The following is a 13,888-nucleotide window of genomic DNA, read 5'->3' as shown; positions in this document are numbered from 1 at the left end:
AAACATGACAGCGGCCAACACAAACAGCAACAATGACCCAACCATGAGTGGTCGGGCTGGGAGTCCTTTTAAAGCACTAATTGCAAAATGACCAACAGGTGTGCAGCTGCAGGGAGAGCCCTACAGTGCCACCTGTTGGTCACAAAGAGAATCATGCCAAAAAGTTTCCCTAAGATTTTGCGTTGTATCTGGGGGAATGTTATCCATTCATTCAGAAGAACATCTGTGTGGTCAAATATCACTCTTGTCACCTCAAAAGGTCTTTGATTGGGTTGAGGCGAAGGCTCGAAAGTTCTTCCACCTTAAATGTATCTGAACATTCCTATCAGGACCTTGTTGTATTCACTGGGGCTCAAAGTTCAAAGTACAGCTTTCTGGCAAGCTACCTGGCACCAGCAGTTCATCTTCCGATACGTTAGCCCCGCTGCTAAAAGATGACAAATAACTTTGATCATCACAGTCATGGTGCACAGCTTATTTTTTTCAGGATAATGGAAATCCCAAAGCTTCCAAAGACATCTCTCTTGATTCGAGATTTTGTGCTCATGAGGAAACACAGTTTTCTGGATGCTTTGGGATGTGTGGTTCAGTTTCTCCTTTCACTGAAACATTCCTCTTCTTATCTCTAAAATACAAGAATGAATGAGCACCAATAGCTAGCGTCTGCCCGCATTAGTTGCCTGTGGTAATAATAAAAATGTTTTCTCCACATTCAGGAAAACAACCATGCACAAATGTGGATCCTTTGGGACAAAAACACAGATGTTGATTTCCTACAGTCAGAAGGAGGCTGGATCATTATGCATGCTTTTCCTGGAACAACCTTTCTGATTTGAAACGCGGCTGTTTTTCTGATTGAATAAAAGCCTTTTATCAGGTTGTAATGACATGAACACGAATCACCGAATTTTTCAGTCATTTTCTTTTTCTGAAACTGACATCTTTTTGTATTTTGTGGCCATCGGTACGTGTTCATACAAAGAGCTTTGAAGAGGAACACATCTACATTCTGGGCTTTTTTTTTTCAACGCCAAAAGGTCAACCCAACACAAAAGCTGCAAGGTTACTGTGACATTGCTTGCTTGTCTGGATTCAAGGGGATAGACATCGGAAAATTGACTTTTTAATTGTTTATATCCAAATAGTTGGGTCTCTGAAGTGATTTCCCACTCATCAAGTCAGAAACTAATCAAAGCAATGGCATCTTTTTGGGTGATCTGCCTATTTCTAAAAATGTACAAGTGAGCTGTCCAAAGTTTTGCTGGATTGTGGCATCACGAATTGGCATATACAAATTGGCATTTAAATAATGACTGAACCCCACATCAGGTTTCCACTTCCACAATTGGGCAGCAACGACCTGATCCTAGACTATTCGACAGCACTACCATGTCAATGCCAGTAGGTAAGCAGAGCTGCTGTGTTGGAAAAGATTATCAATAGCAAACATCACATATCCACCACATACTGGAATGTTTGTTGAAATTGTTGACCTTGGGTTGGGGAATATTTGTGTTTGCCAATATTAAATGACATTGAAGAGCACATTTCTGGTCATAATGCAGTGAAATCTTGGGTGTTGCTTGCTAGCAGGAGGGTGTGGGCGCAATGGATAAATGAGTCGATGGTGGCTTTACGCAAGTGTCATTTGTTTGCACTGTGGTCGCAGACAGGGGAACCTGCTCTAGACAGAGTCTCCAAAAGTCTACAATAATGTCACATACAAGTCACTAAATTTGTTTCTTATCGCTTTACGATGCCTTTACTGTTTCTCATTCACTGGGTGCATTGGATATGTCGTTAGATATAAAGCTGTGTTGTCGCTCGCATATCGAATGCCCAAGCTCTGCCCCCTGGTATTCATGGAAACCAAAGCTATATCCTGCACTTGCATGAGACAGCATCGTCCACCCACCCCACCCCCAATACAGAATGATTTTATTTTGACGCAACATTGTCAGTCGTGCTTTATTGAAACACTTGGGAACTGTTTTAAATTGTGAACAAGGTGCATAAATATTAAGTTAATATTGAGCTTTAAGGGGGCTTAAAAAATAATCATGTTGTTGGACAGTCGTCGTCCTCACTCTCTCAATCTTCAATAAAACCTCTCTCACGGGAGAATATTATGGTAGTGTCTTTGCAAAGAAGTAATGAATGAACATGTTTTCATTCTGAATACCAGCCTCTGAAAAGCCAAATCGATTTGTCACCATGCAGTGCCTGCCGCAGCTGAGATAAAAACCAGCACTGTATCAGTAAATGCTGCAATATTGTTTTTAAATATCTCACCATTGGATGAATTGAATTCTGTATTATTTCTCTGTAGATATTGTTGTGCATGTGCATGTGCATGTGAGGGTGCCTGTTTGTGTCTTTCTCCAGAACACAGCTCACAGATGCAAGCCAACTGCAGTTTAATTAGGAGCTTGAGCTCTCAACATGGGCCAAAATGTATCCCTCTTCAATTTCGATGAAGTTACTCCATTTTAGAAAAGAGTGTGCTCGGGCAATAAGACAGGGATGATGTTTCCCATGGCATCGGTTCATTTTGTTTTACCACATTCATACAATAGATTCTTGCAGAATACAGTATCTGGAATCCAGGGTCCTACAGGGCTGCCTCTAAAAATGGGGAAACATGATCCATTTTGCATAACGCACAGGTTAAGCTTCAACTTGGTTGATTATTAAACTATGAATTGTGTCAGTTTAAACTCTAGTAGAGCAGCCAGTCAGTAGTTTCTGTGTTGCTAATTGATGAAAAAGTTGTTCTGATTTCAAAAGAACTTCCCCATAAGAAATGATGTTGGCTGTTGGCTGAGAGCAGCCGCAATTAGCTTGCGAACTAGCAGGTGGGTGCGGCTGGCGCCTCTTTTTGTGGTATGGAAAGCCCCGCGACGACCCTGTGGGATATATTTCAGCCACCGAACTGCAGGTTTTCACTGCTCAAACATGTAGGGATGTGTCGGCATAAAAAAGATGCGAGCTGTAGTATTTGATTGACAAGTAAGAAGGGCGTGGTTTCTGTACATTAAACGGACATGTCCACAGCATTTGAGTGTAGGAACAAAAGCTTGATTTTTTTCAGGATTGCATATATATTTTTTCAACCATTCATATTTGGCAGCTTGGTTGACATTTTTATGTGGTGTGTCAAATTTAGAAACACTATTTATTTTTCACTTAATAGTTTTGGGGCTTTTTGTAAAGGTTCCCCTGAGGTTTGAGCCACTGGCTTTTGTGAATGCACTTGAATATAAACTTCAACTTGTGATTTTTCTTTCAGGTTCAACGCATGTCTTGTGTGTGTAGTTTTACTGCTCTTAGTTGCAATCATAATCTGAAATTAAAGTATCATTGCTATATTACATATATACATAGCTTGATAGCAGGTCTTGGCATGATGGTTTGGTTGGCATCTGGAGGTGACCCAAACCTGGATGTAGACTTTAAAGTAACATAAACATCGATAAATAGATGTGTGCTCACAAACATACACACATGCCCAGAGGCAAAGAGCTGCTGTTGATCCTCCTTTTGTTGCCATATGCTGACAAACAGACTGAGAAGATGGAGGACGTGAAACTTCAGGTTGGCAGAAGAATGCAAAGTTGCCCAGGCTCTGTATACTTTGTTCATACAATGTAACACTGTAGTCCGCATTTCTGTTGGCCTTTTGGATTTGCTTTGCATTCTTTTGATCCGAGATGCTTTTGTTTCACCACGTTATCAGGAGTTTTGTTTGCCAGTCGACTGTGCCTTCTTTGCCACGTTGTTATGTTAGTCAATCAGCTCGCTCCATCTGCGTGTGTTCTTTTTTGCTCACTTGTCTTTCATTCATTGTCCTCTTCACATGTCATCATTGTCATCTCGTTGCCTCTCGAAACACTCATTGGTGTATTGGTCCATTGGAGATATTGCCCCCCCTGGTGGAGTCACACTGTTTTCCAGAGCCCTCAGAAATCTGACCTGTAGTCATACTTATTTCTATTTGTTTATTTATTGATGTACAATTGGGCTCATAAATTTACATAGTCTACCCTAGGGGTATGTAAATTTATGAGCTCAACTGTATGCATGTATTTATTTATTGTAAACTTGGGTTATATTCGGCCCACAAAAGTAAAGTTGTCTGATTCAGAATATATAAATAAATAATTGTTTCAATGTTGCTGAAAGCATGAACACATTCAGATGAAGTGAGTGTGTACTATTTATTACTACACTGTTTCATTGAATATAAATTCAACACTCTTTTATTACTGAAACTTCATCATGTAAAATAAATCTCCTGTATGGACTCCAGCGAGCAAGTCTGTTACACTTCCGCCGTGTACACAGCGCGCCTTAACTGAGCTCAATTTAAAGGGAATGAGAGGAGCCACTTCAACTGGCTGTGAATCAAGTTGGCTGTGTTCACTCCCACAATGGCGCAAACACCTGTTTGGAGCTGCTCCCATCTACGATAATATCAAAACAAAGAAAATTCCTCCCAAATGTTCAGTTGCACTGCACTTTGCGCTAGACTTGAAAATAGGGCCCAAATTGTTCATCGAGAATGATGATACTTTGGCAGGATGTGTTCAAATAATGTGCAATGAAGATGCAGATGGCATACTACATGATTTACACATGGATTGGTGATTAATGAGTGGAAAGGATGATCGAGACAATTGTTGGGAAAAAGGTGAGCGAGATGAATTCAGGTTCATTTAATTTTGCTCACAATTCCTGACGGATGTTCACTGAGGTTCTTCTGCATTTCATAGGAAGCAATCAATGGATATAAGGTTTGGTTCACTGGTTTTAGAAAAACAACAAATAGTTTTCATTCCTCAATTTCAAATTACCAATAAATCTCACAATTCAGAGTAAAATCATGAGAATCAGTTTAGATTAAGATTTATTAAATGTTATCATGGCGAGAAGAATGCTAGAAAAAAAGCAAGGAACAGTTTAGGTTCCCAAGAAACTTTTAATGATATAGGGTGTAAATACAAACACCTTCTAAGGCAAAGTAAGTAACACATAGTTCAGAAGCAATTTTCCAACCTAACTGAGGCCGAAAAAGAATCTATTCAACAACAATTACAGTAATTAGGAAGCCTGCGACAGTGCTCCGTGCAACACACTCTCCACTAAAGGTTTACCCAGCTTGGAAAGCATAAAAAAAGGGATTTTATTCTATCTAACCTTTCATTGAAAAAAAATAAAAATAAAAAGTAATTGTAGCGGTGGTGTCTAAAATATAGAATAGTATCAAATGTAAAAAACAAAATGAAGCATGTTGTTCTCAGATACAAGGTGTTAGGATGTCAGGTCATTACATAGACAAGTAAAGAAAATATGGACTGCAGTTTGCAGCTCTAACAGATTTCTACAAGATGTTGGAATTTGTGCTCTGTTAATTTTAACATTTGTAAGGCTAGTGCCAAGAACTGTTTTCCAATCTCTGTTCTGCATTAAAGCAGAGTCATGCTGGAACAGAAAATGATCTTCCCAAAACTTTGCCCACACAGCTGATAGCCTGATTTGCCCAAACTGTCTTCATTAAGGTAGAATACCGGTACTTGAATTATAGGAAACTTAAGAGGTCTAGCCCAACCCCTGAGTCATTAATTAAAGGTGTGTCTCAATACCTTTGCTCATAAAGAGTACAACTCGGGGGTGTTACTCAGAATGGAACTGTTGGAGCATCTGCCATGTCGAGACAACTGTTGGCGAGCAACAGTGTGTCCTTAAAAGAGAAGGTTGACATCGATGTCATCTGTGGAGGGATAAAATCATTTGCAGCAATGGTTTGAAAATTACAAATAACATGCATTAAGTCAGAAGTAGACAATCCAAACAATAAATAAATTACAATTAATCAGTATGGAGTGCTAAATAACGGATCCAAAATGTGTTTTTGTTAAAGTTGATATATTGTTTATAATGACCTCGTTTACAAATTTCAGATTGAACATGGCGTGTGTTGTGTGATCTTACTGCTCTTGATGCCAAAACAGGAAGTCCACTCTGTAAGGGACACATGCTTGTCCTTGTCGGCATCACACTCTTGAAAGAAGCGAGAGGTACAGTGCTCCATAGGTACCAGAGGGACCCTGAGTGGAGCCAGTTCTGAATGGGACAGCACTCTGCACGGGAGAGAGTAACATCAACTCTTTAGAGGGGGGCGGGGGGCACTACGGTGTAGTTCATCCATCCATCCATTTGCTATATTGCTTGACTTCATTTGGGTTGCAGGTGGGCTGAAGTCTATCCCAAATGACTTCCGGCGAGAGGAGGGATACACCCAGGACTGGTTGCAAGTCAATCAAGATAAACAATAATTCACATCCACCCCGGCGTGCATGGTGAGAACATGCAAACTTCACATGAAGGTCAGAGCAGAGATTCAAAGATCCTCAAAGCGGTTAGCCAGATTCAAAATTCAGTAATGTCATATCCATTTGTTGTACTTCACTTCGTCGGTGAGAATAGCAATTGATTATACAGCCCCTCAAAACGTACTTCAGCTTACTTACTCCTCCTGAAATGTTACCTAAAACCTATTGATATTGAAAAGTAATGGAGTAAATGGTTTCCATATCTGTGTTGAATGTCCTAAATTACATGCTACACGCAGGATGGTGCTATAGCTACACTGATATCCAACAATAGCTGTGATGGGCATAAACAATCAAATTAAACAAATAACCTGACAACGCTCCCATTGTGGCCATGCTCAGTTGTCAGTGTGACTCGTGCGGTAAAACTGACCTGTCAGAGGGGTGCTGGTCCAGCTGAGCAAATTGCCAGTGCACTGGGTAGATGTACATGTTGTAGTTCTTCTCAAAGTCGTGAGCCAGTAGCTCGTCAGAGTGATTACCAGCATGAAGACGTCTTTCACTCTCAAAGATTTTCTTCACCTATAAAACACAGTCCAAACAACTTCATAGCCGTGGTAACTTATTGTCGATAGAAAGAGAACTTAAGAGGGATAGAAGATGCATCATTGTTAAAATTTGTGAATGTTCCATATTATTTGGCGCACTAAACACACTCTGAATCGTTGCTTGGAGGTGAGGTAGCCAGCGGACATGGAGTCGTGTTCATAAAGCTGCAGCAGCACATTTTTTAGCCAGTCTCTCATTCGCAGCGGGAACTGGACTAGCTCGGTGTCCACACATGGAGGTATCACTAAGCAAGACAGAAGAAGAGAGCTCAAGGTCATATTCATTTGTGACGCAGCTGTATTTAAGCAAAATGTTCATGCGCGCTCACATTTGCACGGCCCTGTGTAGTCCAGATGAAGTCTGTGCCCCTTTTTGGTGCCTTCCAGATTGCATTTCGTGGCGAAGAGTTCACACGAAGTGCTGTATGTCTTGTTGTCTGTCCCACAAACCTTCAGAAATTAAATGGCAATGAGCAATGTCGGCGGTTGTCTGATTATGAAGATGAAGGTGTTATTTCGTTGGCTGTTTGTTTGAGTGTGGAAGGGTGACGGGGAACACATGTCATTGAAGTACTGATGGGAATATAAATGCATTAATTTAACTGATTTTCTCATTAGGCAACATAGCATGGTAGGGCTTAGCGCTTCTGCCTCACAGTTGAGAAGGTTCAAATCTCAACTCAGGCCTTTCTGCAGTGTTTCCTCAATGATCAAAAACATGCATGCAAAAAGTACTCAATTGTCCATGCTGGAGTTGTGAATGTGAGTGTGAATGAATGGAACCATTTTTTTTTTTACTGGCTTTTAATTTTTTAAACTATTTATCCATCAATTTGTTGTGTATTATGTGATAAGGTGATTTTTGTACGGGTCATTATGGCCTTCCCTGGCACACAATAACTATGATGCGGCCCGTGCCCAAAAAAAAAAAAAGAGTTTGTCACATCTGACATTTGCTATAGAAATGGATGGACAGATTTTCTCAGTAGCCACTTTGGGTAAAATTAACATCCCCCAAAAGATTGCTATTTTTGGCCTCCTCATATCGGAGCCTACGTATACTGTCGCCTGAATAAATTGCTGCTCACATGGTTGGGCAAACAAACAAAGACAAATATTGGTAATGCGTTGTGATTCAGACTTACGTGATCAAACTCATTCAAACTGGGGGGGCATTCTGTGGATTCCTGGCAGACACAACTTGGCTTATTATCTTGATCAAGTTTGCACATTTTTCCACGCTTGCAGCGGAAGTCATCGCATGGATCTGAAACATAAAACAATGTGATTGCTAGAAAAACCAGTGAGCTGTCACGAAAGCACACCATCCTCTGCATTCCATCTGCCTTCAAGCTCGTACAGTGACTAAATTCAACCTGATCTCTCCGCATTCACTCCTAAAGCTGGTGGAGCTGTGTTTTGCTTGCAGCCATGAAGCAAGAATGGCTCTGCTCATGCTGAAGTTTTGGTTCAATGTGCCATTCAGCAGATTGCGAGACTGTTGGTGGAGTGATTGAGTTAATGTAGAGAATGCTGCGGTTTTAGGCAGACACCAACCAGGAGGGGCTTCTGGGGGCGAAGAGGACCTGGCACTCGGGTAGAGATCCACTTTGGCCCTTATCTGCACTGGGTTGACACCTACTAAAGGGCCCTGTAGGATGTAACACAGGCAAACATTCAAATGCATGCAAACAATTTAGAGGTTTAATCTGCTTCGAATTAAATCCGATTCAGTGTAGTCAAGGTAAACAATTTTCTTTTAGTCCAGGAGATCATTGAAGGGCACATGTAGTAACTTTTTGTTCCACTTGAGGGCAGCAGTAAAAGGTATACTATACTGTAAAACACGCAACAAACCAGAATGTCAAGGGGCCCCTTTGCTGCCTTATCTGCTGAGCCCCATAAAAAAACAACCTTGAAATAGATAGAATGAATTTATGGAATCTATACTGTTGTGTATTTTATATTCTCTTTGTGTATTTATTATTTACTTGAATAACTTCAATTTTTCTAAAATGCCACTTCATTGTTTCAATGTTGTTTAAACTGTTCAAATGATATATTTTTTAAACATGTGTTCCCGCTTTAGCCAGTGCCACTCTTGTGGCAATTTAACAACCACGTGTTCACATGGATGAAGTGCATTGTAATCAGCAAACTTTCTCCATCTGCGAAAGGCAGCACGAAAACATTTTATTCAGTTCTGTGCCATAACTATGTGGATTAAGCATTTTCACTGAAATGATTATATGACTACTAAGAGTAAAATAATTCGAACCTAGAGGCCAAAGACATGATCCAGAAGGTTTAAATTAATATCCATGGAATATTTTCTCATTTATTATGATCTTAATAATTCTTCAAGCGAATATTCAAACACACACGCTGCTGGATATTTTGTGCAGTACTATTGGTGGTATTCTTACCACATTTTTGAGAATCACTGGTATAATGGTTACAAATGTGTTACTTAACATGTTGCCTTGGAAGTCAAAGTTTTGTGATGGCGACATTTTGAGTCCAGCAAATGAATTCATTCACTTGACATTGCTTACAATATTTTGGAAGTTTTGACACGAGGGCATCGCAGAAGTGATTGTGTTCAACTTTGGAAGCTACACTATGTGTGCCCTACCCATTGTCCTGCTCTTCTCCTTTTTGCCTTCTGAACTGTGCTGTTATTGGGTCCTCCTCCCATCTCTTGAGGCGCTTTGTGGCTTAGTTCCTGATCATTTTGTTTTTCCTCCTTTTGTGGCGAGTGCTTCCTTGTTCTTTGCTGCTTCTTTGGTCTCTGTGTCTTTCCACTGGCATTGTCCCCACTCTCAACGTTAGTTTTCACCTCGTCCTTTCCAGCCAGCTGTGTCTGTGAGTCTTTGGGCTTGTTGTTTTGAATTTCATCCTTACTTGACCCTCCTTGATGTTCTGTTCCTTTACTGTTTTGCATCACTTGGACATCTACGGCTCCACCAGCATATGTCTCCTCTTTAGTAGCCGATGTAGAAATAGACTTGATGTCATCTTTGGCTGGAATTAGCCTTAGAGGTGGCACTATTGCACTATCACCAGCATAGTCAAGAGTGGACAGTATCTTGGACTCTGTGCTGTCTTCAGATTCTTCCGAAAATGCAACATTTTCTTCTCCTAAGGATTCATCCCCATTTTTCTGGGTTTTCATCTCCACTTCCGACTCTTTGCTTTCTTTCACAAACATTTCGCCACTTCCCACACTCTCATTTTTGACCCGCTCATCTTGCATCATTAACAATTTCTTCTCCTGCACTTCTTCTGTTAGTCTGAACTTCTCTTCATCAACGCCTGTGTCCACCTCTTCACCCATCTCTTGTTTTTCTGCTTCTTCCTCTTCTGCTTCTTCCTTTTTCAGAAGGTCCACCAGATCGTCCTCACTCAGGAGGACGGCCTCGCTTTCATCCTTCGTCATTTCAAATGCGCCGCTCTTTTTCTCAACGGTAGCGTTGTCTTCCGCGCTCGCTTCCCCTTCTTCCTGCTCCTGGTTACTGGCTTCAACAGCCACTAAAGTGGGCAGGACTGGTGCCTGGTTGGACTCCTCAATGGCAATGTCCTGAATTGAGGGAGGGGAAAAAAGCCATTTTAAATGATGTTTTCAACAAAACAATTCTGGAGAAGTTGGCTTTACCTTTTCGTTGGCCCTGTGGGAAGTTCTCTGCTTTCCATGACGATTATTTTCTACCTGTATAGCATTTGAAATGTGAATCATTGTGCCCGTGTATTTTGCAACTTCATTAAATCGTCTGAAATAATTACTTATGCACTCACAGATAAAGGGAATGCTGCAGCCAGGAGGCAAAGAAATACTACGCAGGCCCTCATACCTGGAAAGATAAACCAAAACAAAAAAGAAAATACACATGTCAATTTTCCATCAATCACCCCTGACAAAAAGAGAATCAAAATGCTTTAAAAGACAAATCCAACCAATAAACCGTATAGACAGACTCCATAACTGCCACAAATATTTTGACTTCCACACATTTGATTTGTGTGCAAAGCCGTCCCCCATCATCATGGTAGCGAGCCTGTGCTTCACCTCAAGTCCCTTTCGTAGCTAAAGTAAACAAGACGCAGCTACCAGACTGGAAAAAAGTAGACTAAGTCCACAGTCGCTTTTTGTTGTTGTTGCAGAGCAGAAGCAAAGCAGACGATGGCGGGTCTGTTCATGGGAACAAAAGAATCTGGTCTGGTCCAGTTAACCCAAGCAGATCAAGTCAAAGCACGACTATGAAGTGTGCAAATATTCGATCCGAATACGTGATTTGAATATTATGTCTATACAGATGGAGGAACTCTTATTCCAATACTTGTAGGTTTGCAATACTTGTAATCTATACTGAGTGCATGCACCTTGTTATTTATAGCTTTGACAATTGTGTTAAATTTTTTTATTCGTACCGTAAAAGTGAATATCCTTTCCTTGAAAATATGTTTTAAACTTTGTAATCTTGTCATCCCATTTCTTCTTTTATTTATTTATTTTTTTAAATGAAAGGGGGTTGAAGCGTGGGTACACCTTTCTGCTCAAGAGCTACATTACATTTTCAAAATAGGCAGATGGGCCTGTTCTTGAATAAAATGAATGTTTTATCCTTCCAGCTATAAAACTATTCAGGAGACAATTTAGATTGGTCAATAATTTTCAACAAAAAAATGTTATGTTATTTCCCCAAAAACACTTATTTAAAAAAAATCAACCTTAACTGTATCTGTGAAATAGTTCTTACCCAAATTTTCATTATTTAAAAAATACAAATGAGCCACCGATTCAAAATCATTTAAAATGAACAAATGTGATCTAGTTAACGGATTTTAGGATGAAACGGCTTCATTGACACAACAAATATGACGGGAATCTTGATCATAGTACAGATTAAAGAACAAAGCGAGCCGTATCCCTCCCACAGCCGTACTTTACCAATCCCTAGTCTAGACAGACAGTGTAATTTAGAGCTATCATTTGTGGCATGATGACATTGACAGAATCTTTAAAACTGATTGACTCTGGTGAGAAATGCAAATTCTTCAAGCTGCAATTACAGGAAAGTGTTTGTCTGAGAGAACGTCTGTCACATTGATATATGGGCTACATAAATGGCATGAACTATGTACTGGTGAGGAGGGGTCTTCATTATGTGACTACTGACTAGCACATGCTTGACTCTTTGTCAGACACCGCATATATCAACATGCACATTTTCACAGTGAGTCTCGGCAATCTGACTTGTAGTTTACATAACAGCAGTATTCATTCCCTATTGGTGATACACAGAAATCCCAAACTATCAGACTAAAAAAATAGTCAACCTCAGCTAAAAGACGCCACAGTACAAGCATACCAGCAACTGCTACAACACATGTGAGCAAATTGGCGAGCGTGACAAATTTTTGATGTGAGTACAAAACATTGATGCGTGGTGAAATAATACCTGAAATTTGCTGGAAGAAGAATGGGAATCCTGCACAGGCATTAGCGTGTGCCTCCGCTCAACCTGGGAAGAAGTCCTTTTGTATCCCAATCGGGGATCTTACTCTACAAACACCATACACACACACACACACACACACACACACACACACACACACACACACACACACACACACACACACACACACACACACCGGATGGGTCTGTCGCACCAACACACTGATAACAAATGGTTTGGGGCTCACAAGAAAGAGAGACCAAACTCCTGTGCAGCATCCATTTAATTTCCTATCTTTACATATTTGAATCACTTTGAGCGAGAGATGGGGTACAAAAGAAAAACAAACAACCTTTCACACTCACATTCTCCTCCCAAACAAAACTCCACATTGGAAGTCTCAAGCTAGGATTTGAAACCGTGACATCTTGACTGCATGCGTTGGACGGAAAAGTGAAAGTGCGCATTACTCTGCTGCAAGGCTCACCTTTCTGTGGCAAGTAAATAGTGGTTACGCAAGTTAAGATTCAAGAGACACGATAAACATTGATCATAAAAGAAATAGAATAAAAAACAAAGTCAGCCTAGCCAAAGTAACTCAGTGACCATGCTGAGAATTCATCCCAACTCTTTCACGACATGGCAGTGTGGTGGGAAAGTAGTTGGTTCAATTCTAGCTTTCCAACGGCTCTTAACACCTGACTCTTTGGCCTTTCTAGTGAAATGCTCTATCCACGCCTCTGTGGATTTTCTCTGGGTGCCCCAGTCTACTCCCACATTCCAAAAACATGAAAATTCATTTCCGGCCAGTTCCCTTGACCAAGATGCTGACACAAGGTCTGGATCTGGTTCCCCATTCAGTTCGCAGCCACCGCCTGCTCTTTAAGAATGGGTTGAGTGCAGAGAACACATTTGACTGAACAGAGTAAATGACAAATAAACTGTAGTACCGTAATCACAAAATGTCCGAACGCGAAACCAAAATGGATCATACCTGTGCAAGGCAGAAATGCACATTCATCCTGCTCAGAAAAGTAGACCTCTAGGATTGCCCCAAAACATCAAGTTCAGCAGCCATGAGCCTGTTCAAATGATCAGAAACAATATACGGGTGAAAATGCGCTTTGATGGATGACTTCTGCTCATATTTAGTCTAGTGAAACCTCCGCCGTGGTCTTTTGTGTTTCTCAACAATGTTTGATTAAAATGGAGCAATGATGTGTGTCTTCCGCCATATTTAGTCTAGCCTGTATGACATTTTCATGCCCGCAGTAAACCAGGTGCGTCCTTGGAGCCATCTGTTAGCCTTGATACACTGCTTACTGGAGACCTTGTGGAGAAGGGTTGATACAAGCTTAGAATCGGTTTAGGAGACACTGAAGTCTCGAGGTCGCACTATAGTCTCGACACTGCCCTTCTGATGAAATAAATATGTTGTGTGTCCTTTGTATGGGTGCACTCGTGATCTAGCAGCCATTGTCTGTAAATCATT

At 40.7% G+C, this 13,888-nt stretch overlaps 1 protein-coding gene across 1 annotated transcript; it reads right to left on the bottom strand.

Moving 5' to 3' along the window:
- Positions 1–4,981: 4,981 nt before the first annotated feature.
- Positions 4,982–13,489, bottom strand: sparcl1 (SPARC-like 1). Its single transcript, XM_019876460.1, has 12 exons — positions 13,391–13,489; positions 12,400–12,503; positions 10,736–10,791; positions 10,596–10,649; positions 9,576–10,520; positions 8,498–8,591; positions 8,086–8,207; positions 7,270–7,390; positions 7,049–7,185; positions 6,766–6,914; positions 5,992–6,140; positions 4,982–5,770 (listed from the first exon to the last, which is right to left on the bottom strand). Exons 3-12 carry the CDS (start codon positions 10,787–10,789, stop codon positions 5,742–5,744), a joined length of 1,854 nt encoding a protein of 617 aa, XP_019732019.1. The 5' UTR covers positions 10,790–10,791; positions 12,400–12,503; positions 13,391–13,489; the 3' UTR covers positions 4,982–5,741.
- Positions 13,490–13,888: the final 399 nt, after the last annotated feature.

This window comes from Hippocampus comes, unplaced genomic scaffold (assembly GCF_001891065.2).
Source record: "Hippocampus comes isolate QL1 unplaced genomic scaffold, H_comes_QL1_v1.1 scaffold51, whole genome shotgun sequence".
Classification (NCBI taxonomy): Eukaryota; Metazoa; Chordata; class Actinopteri; order Syngnathiformes; family Syngnathidae; genus Hippocampus; species Hippocampus comes.
Note: the sequence above shows the minus strand (reverse complement) of the source record. Positions and strands in the feature narration are given on the sequence as shown.

Coding starts and splice junctions, on each gene's coding strand:
- sparcl1 (XM_019876460.1), bottom strand. CDS start 10,789: ATGAGGGCCTGCGTAGTATTTCTTTGCCTCCTGGCTGCAGCATTCCCT. Junction 8,592..9,575: donor GGAGAAGAGCAGGACAATGG/GTAGGGCACACA, acceptor TACATCCTACAG/GGCCCTTTAGTAGGTGTCAA. Junction 7,186..7,269: donor CTACACAGGGCCGTGCAAAT/GTGAGCGCGCAT, acceptor TGTCTTGCTTAG/TGATACCTCCATGTGTGGAC.